The sequence below is a fragment of the Mus pahari genome, chromosome 23 (genome assembly GCF_900095145.1).
Source record: "Mus pahari chromosome 23, PAHARI_EIJ_v1.1, whole genome shotgun sequence".
NCBI lineage: Eukaryota > Metazoa > Chordata > Mammalia > Rodentia > Muridae > Mus > Mus pahari.
The window spans coordinates 30,459,538-30,466,007 of record NC_034612.1 but is presented as its reverse complement, the minus strand read 5'-3'; the positions used below and the strand labels follow the sequence as shown (position 1 = coordinate 30,466,007).

At 51.4% G+C, this 6,470-nt stretch overlaps 1 protein-coding gene across 1 annotated transcript in view; it reads left to right on the top strand.

Annotated features, from left to right (window-relative positions):
* Snx8 (sorting nexin 8) overlaps positions 1-6,470 on the top strand; it is a 50,540-nt gene that overhangs the window by 35,062 nt on the left and 9,008 nt on the right. The window contains exons 5-7 of the mRNA XM_021186880.2: positions 1,225-1,305; positions 1,541-1,701; positions 2,491-2,623. Of these exons, the coding sequence (XP_021042539.1) occupies positions 1,225-1,305; positions 1,541-1,701; positions 2,491-2,623 (375 nt within the window). The remainder of the gene's footprint in view (positions 1-1,224; positions 1,306-1,540; positions 1,702-2,490; positions 2,624-6,470) is intronic.

The following is a 6,470-nucleotide window of genomic DNA, read 5'->3' as shown; positions in this document are numbered from 1 at the left end:
ACCCTGTCTTGAAAAACCAAAAAAAAAAAAAAGAAAGAAAAAAGAAATGTTCTTTACACTCTTCCACAAAGATTTGGCTGCCCATCATGTGTTTCTGTGTTTCCCAGGTGACTCTTCAAATCAAAGGCTTAACTTTGCCAGGGAGGCCTCTGTGCAGGGTCACGTGTCAGTGTCTGGCCTGAGACTGAGTGCCCACTGCCTTTCCTTCCCCACCAGCCGATCCTGTGTTCTTACGGATCCCTAACCCTGAGGATCTGTTCACAGGAAGCAGTCTCTCTCCCCGGCCACCGCTGCAGAGTGTGAAGGTCTACTGTCTGTGTCTGGGGTCTGTGATGGCCTGTTGTAGATGAGACTGTGTTGTGGAGAGGGGCTTTGCTCTGTCCCACAGGTGGAACTTGCTGGGCTGCCGCCTTTCTGTCAAGCTTTTCTTACAGTTTAACCCCAAGCAGAATCCGAGAGACAGCCAAGGGTTCTGGAGCCGGTGGAGGAGTACATGCTCAAAAGCAAGCTTCTCTTCAGAAGGACTACACCTGTTTCTATGTTTTTAAGACAGGGACTGAAACTAGGAGAAATCCCCCTGCTTCAACCTCCTGAGTTCTAGGATTGCAGGCATGCACCACCACACCAAACTCCTGAGGAAGCTTGAATTTGTCTGTCTCCCTCTCTCTTTTAATAGTGTTTCATATATGTGTGCTCACACATGCACATGCCTGTGGTGCTTGGTGTGGTGTGGATGGCTGTGTGTGTGTAAGGAGGCTGAAGGAGGACATCTGGCATCTTGCTCTATGACTCTCTGCCTTACTCCTTTGAGCCAGGGTTGGTTGCCCACTGAACCTGGAGTTATGCTGGCAGCCAGAAAGCCCCAGCTACCCTGTCTCCATTGCCTAGTGGTGGGTTACAGGCATATGATGCAGCGCCTGGCTTTTTGTGTGGGTTCCGGGGATTCTGAATCAGATCTTCATGCTTGTGTTGCAAGGCGATTCTGAACCATCTCCTCAGCCTCACCTTCTTGAGACAGGGTCTTGTTGTGTAGCCCAGAGTGGCTTGGACCTCTTTCTCCTGCCGGGGTCTCCCCAGTGCAGAGACCACAGGCAGACATCACGGGCGTGGCTCCTGTGTCAGTTGGACTTCTCAGGAGCTCTGAGTTGATCTTCTAAGGAGCTCGTCCTCAGCTCGGTGTCTTTGCTGGCAGGAGGGGGTGAAGCTGTCTCTTTCCTCTTTCAGGACGTTCAGCACAAGCTCAAGGAGGCGGCCCAGTGCGTGGGAGATGAGTTCATGAACTGTAAGCTGGCTGCTAGGGCCAAGGTAGTTTTCTGATTTGGCTATTCTTCCCTCTGAAGCCGAGGAATGGTAGTGCTAACCCTTGATGATCCACGCCTCTGTTGGGTGGCGGGGGTCACGCCATTATCCACCACCTGTCCCTTTTGGACACCTTAGCAGCGGGGTTCAGCTGTAGCAGATGAGCAAACAGGTTTTAGGATGTCCTCTCTCTGAGACTAATCAGCAGGCCACTGGCTCTTTTCTTGTCACTTTTCCCCAGGACTTCCTCCCAGCTGACATCCAGACTCAATTTGCCATGAGCCGGGAGCTGATTCGAAATGTCTACAACAGCTTCTATAAGCTTCGAGACAGAGCCGAGCGGATCGCATCCCGGGCCATTGACAACGCTGCTGATCTTCTCATATTTGGAAAGGAGCTTAGGCATGTGGCTCTGCAGGGACTGTGGCAATAATCAGGTCGGGGGCGGGGGCGGGCTACCATACTGACCCTTTGCGCTGCAGGAAGGAGAAACATAGGTCAGCAGGTGTGGGAGGGAGCAGGACAGGAGAAAGCAGTGTCTGCAGAAAGCAGTGTTCAGGGTCAGACAGCACTGGGTCCTTGCGTACCTCCCAGAGTTGCCAGTATAGTCTTCTTGGTACCTGTCACACTGAGGAAACACCTGCAGTTACAACTTATGGAAGGAAAGAAAGGTTAACTTTGGCTCACAGTCTGCATGTACACAGTCCATCGTGGTGGGGAAGGCATGGCAGCAGTGTAAAGTGGATGGTCACACTGCATCCACAGTCAGAAAGCAGAGAGAGAGAGGATGCTGGGGCTCAGCTTGCTTTCTCCTTTTTTTCCAGCCTTGGATCCCAGACTAGGGGATGATGCTGTCCTCATCAGTGGTTCTTCCTCTTCAGGCACACCTCCACGCCCCCTCCCCCCATGTTGGCAATATTTACCAGCACAAATATAAAATAGCTTGTTTGCCTTGGCAAGAGCAGCCAGGGGCAGACCAAGTTTTCTTTACAATGGTCTAGCAGGGCCCCTGTGTACCAGGCACACAGACCTTGGGATCTTGGCAGTAGCAGTGATTTCTTGGATTCTCACCTACTTCCAAACGTCCCCAGCAAACCTTCCAAGACTCTCAGACCCCTCCCTGGAGTTCTGACCTTCCTGGGTACATCTAGGGAGGGGACAGGCAGCTGAGTGTTTGTTCTGTTCCTGCAGTGCTTTAGGCTCCGACACCACCCCTCTCCCCTCCTGGGCTGCTCTGCACCTCAGCACATGGGGCTCTCTGAAGCAAGCGCTCAAGGGCCTCTCCGTGGAGTTCGCACTGCTGGCGGACAAAGCTGCACAGCAGGTGAGTGTCTTCTTCTCCATGGGTCCCTTGTCCCAGAACGTGCTGTCCTGCATGCTGGAGCACATTTCAGGAAGTCTGGCTTTGAAATCCTCATCTCTGTGTCGACGATATTCCATCTCTGTGTGGAGACTGTCTGTGCCCATCTGTTCTGGGTGTCTGCCCCTGAGCCATTTATGCTTCTGAGAAGGCCACTAGTGACAGAAACAGATTGGGTCCTTGTCCGCAGCCCTGGCGTTGCTAAGGTTAAGTAGATGGGTCCTTGGCACTGTAGTCTTGTACTTCAGTTTCCTTCTGGATGGACCACATATTTCCCATTGTGCCAGCTTGTGCTTGGCAACCAGTGACTTAACTCTTTGGAATAATAACTAAGCCCTCAGTACCCCAAGACTTCCTCCTGTCTATGAGGAGTGCTGTGCTGTGCTGTGCTGTGTGTGCAGGAGTTTTAAAGTTAATACTGTTGTGCGGAACAAACCTGGGGCCCTGCACGTGTTAGACACCTGCTCTGGCACTGAGCTGCCCCTCAGCCCGACCCTGGAGGGTCCCACACTGATCTACTTCCCCAACCCTCTCTTTCCCTTTCCCCCTCTTCTTTTGTTGCCATTGTTGTTGAGTCGGGTTTCACTAAGATTTCTAGCCTTGAACTTAGAATCCTCCCGTATCATTCTCTGAGTAGCACTACCTGTCTGGGATGCCACTCCAGCTGTGGTCTTAAAGAAGCTGATACTCTTGTTGAGGCTCCGCCCCTGTCCAGGATGAGGTTCCTTTTAGTTATCTGTCTGGAGTGATCCACCTGCTGGGGACCTGGGGACTTTTCTTACTAGAGGATGGAAGCTCAGGTGTTGTGAGGTTTCTGTGGAAGAAGGACTTGGACTGCTTTGCTTGTGTGGAAAGTCCCTGATTTGTTTCCACTTCTGCTCCCAGAGCCGGTGTGCTCCCTTTAGAGCTATGCCTATGTTTTTCTAATGTACGTGCAATGCATGTGTGTTGGTTCATGTGTGTATAGGTTCACATGTATGTGTTCACATGTGTCAAGATGACTTCATGTAACATCCTTAAAGATGCCATCTGCATCCTTTGAGACAGGGTTACTCATTGTCCTGGAGTTTACCAGTTAGGCTAGACTGGCTAATCGTCAAGCAGGCCCCAGAGATGCTCTTGTCTCCTCCCAGCACTCGGAGGACAAGCGAGAGCCTCTGGACCCTGGACTCTCATGTGAATTCTGCGGTGTGAACTTGGCTCCTTCCAAGGGCAGTGCTTACACTCTGCCGTCTTTCCAACTGGCATCCTTGCTATCTTCTTCCTTGTTAGAGAAATAAGGTACTGGTGGCCACGCCTTCAATCCCAGCACTCGGGAGGCAGAGGCAGGCGGATTTCTGAGCTCAAGACCAGCCTGGTCTACAGAGTGAGTTCCAGGACAGCCAGGACTACACCCTTTCTAGAAAAAAAAAAAAACAAGAAAAGAAAAAATGTATGTATGTGTATGTGTGTGTATGTGTACATGCACAAGTGTGCCCATGCCCATGGAAGGCAGAATCCTTCCTCAGATCCTATGAAGCTGGACTCTCAGTAGATTGAGAGCCACCTTCTGTGGGTGCTGGGACTGGACTTGGGTGCTCTGCAAGAGCAGCAACTGCTTCTGTCATCAAGCCCTCTCAGCCTGTCACTCAGGCTTAGGTCATTCCTTCCCACTCTGACTGCCCCTTTCTAAGGCAGAGAGGGTCACGACTTGAGGTGTCGGGGCTTGGTGTGCTTTGTAGTGTGTATGCCATGGCTTTGCTGCAGTGACTTTGAACCTGAGCTTCCCCACTGATCATATGTAAGCGGGTGGAACTGCATCATCAATGCAGCTTCCGTCTGTTGGAGTGTGTGTGCACACACGTGTGGAGGTCAGAGGACAGCTCTGCAGAGCCGCTCTCTCCTCCCCCTTGACGAAGCCGGTGCCTTACTTCTGCTTGCTTCTGCTGCCTCAGAGCTTCTGAGTTTTTCCTGTCTCTGTTTCCAGGTTTTTTATGTGGTTTGGGGGTTGACTCAGGCTGCCAGGGGAGCTCGCTCATACAGTAGGTGCTTTTGACCCCTGAGTCATTTCACTGGCCCACACTAGTTTCTGTCGTTTATTCCTGCCTTTCCCCTTCAGATGCTGGAGTTAACAGCCTGAAGCACCATGCCCTTGCTGACCATTTTCCTTTTTTAAGTGTATGCATGTGCACATGTGCACAAGTGCGTGCATGTGCCATGACTTGTGTTTGTGGAAGCCAGAGAACAACTTGTGAAGTCAGTTCTCTTGCCCTCCTGTGGGCTGTGGGCATGAAATTGGGGTCGTCAGCCTTGGAGGTGGATGACCTGACCTGCTGAGCCCCTCGTACCTGCCCCAGACTGCTTTCTTTTATCAGTGTAACTGTCCTGCAAGCGTGGGCTCAAGAAGCATACATAAAGCTGTTTGTCACAGAGACTGGACAGGCCTCTCTACTCAGCAGGAGGCCTCAGTCCAGGTGCTGGGTTCTGCACAGCACAGGATGAATATCTCTGTAGGTTCCTGTAGTGGCTGGTTTTGTATGTCAGCTTGACACAGGCTGCAGTTATCACACAGTGAGAAGCTTCAGGTGGGGAAATGCCTCCAAGAGATGCAGCTGTAAGGCATTTTCTCTGTTAGTGATCAAGGGGGGAGGTCTCCTTGTGGGTGGTACCATCCCTGGGCTGGTAGTCTTGGGTTCTATAAGAAAGCAAGCTGAGCAAGNCAGTGGAAGCAAGCCAGTAAGTAACATCCCTCCATGGTGTCTGCATCAGCTCTTGCTTCCTGATCCGCTTAAGTTCAAGTCCTTGCTGTTTAGTGATAAACAGCAGTGTGGGAATGTAAGCTGAATAAACCCTTTCCTTGCCAACTTGCTTCTTGGTCATGATGTTTGTGCAGGAATAGAAACCCTGACTAAGACAGTTCCCAAGGACTTACTGATTCAGCTGCCTGGGCCTCCATTTTGAAGCTGGTGTGTTTGGAGTGACAGATGGGGAGTGAGTAGCTTAAGGCTCCTCCCAAACCTGGGTTTCTTTGACATTTTTGACTTCTCTATTGAAACTTAACTTAGGTGGATGCTTCCTGGGTATTTCTCCCAGTCTTGGTGTTGAAGTGAATGGAAGTTTGCTTTGCTTAGCTTAGCGTCTTAGGTTGGGGTGAGTTCTCACTTTGTAGCTAAGCCTGTCCTTGAACTTGTGTTCCTCCCACCTTGGTCTTCGGGTGTGCACTGATATGGCCAGCTTGCTGTGTGTGTATGTGTGCAGAGGTCAGAAAAGGGCGTTGGGAACCAGGTGTGATGGCGCATGCCTTTAATCCCAGCACTCTGGAGGCAGAGGCAGGAGGATTTCTGAGTTCGAGGCCAGCCTGGTCTACAGAGTGAGTTCCAGGACAGCTAGGGCTACACAGAGAAACCCTGTCTCGAAAAACCAAAAGAAAAGGGCGTTGGGAGTCTTAACTTCATCATCACTCCCTTGAACCAGGGTCTCTCACTGAACCTGAGCTAGGCATGTAGCAAGCCAGCCCCTCTGCTCTCTGCCTCAAAGCATCTGGTTACGGCTGGCTGTGCACGTGACCACCCTAGCTTTACACGGGCATTGGGATCTGAAGTCAGGTCCTCGTGCTTGCCCAGCAAGTGCTCTTACCTGCTGAGCAGTCAGTTGCTCCAGCTTCCCCGTTCTGTGTGTGCTTGAGTTGTCAGGGTCTCCTACACACAGATGGGATGGGATGGGATGGCCAGGAGCCAGGCAGGACAACCAGAATCTCCTTCCTTCCTTCCTTCCTTCCTTCCTTCCTTCCTTCCTTCCTTCCTTCCTTCCTTCCTTCCTTCCTTCCTTCCCT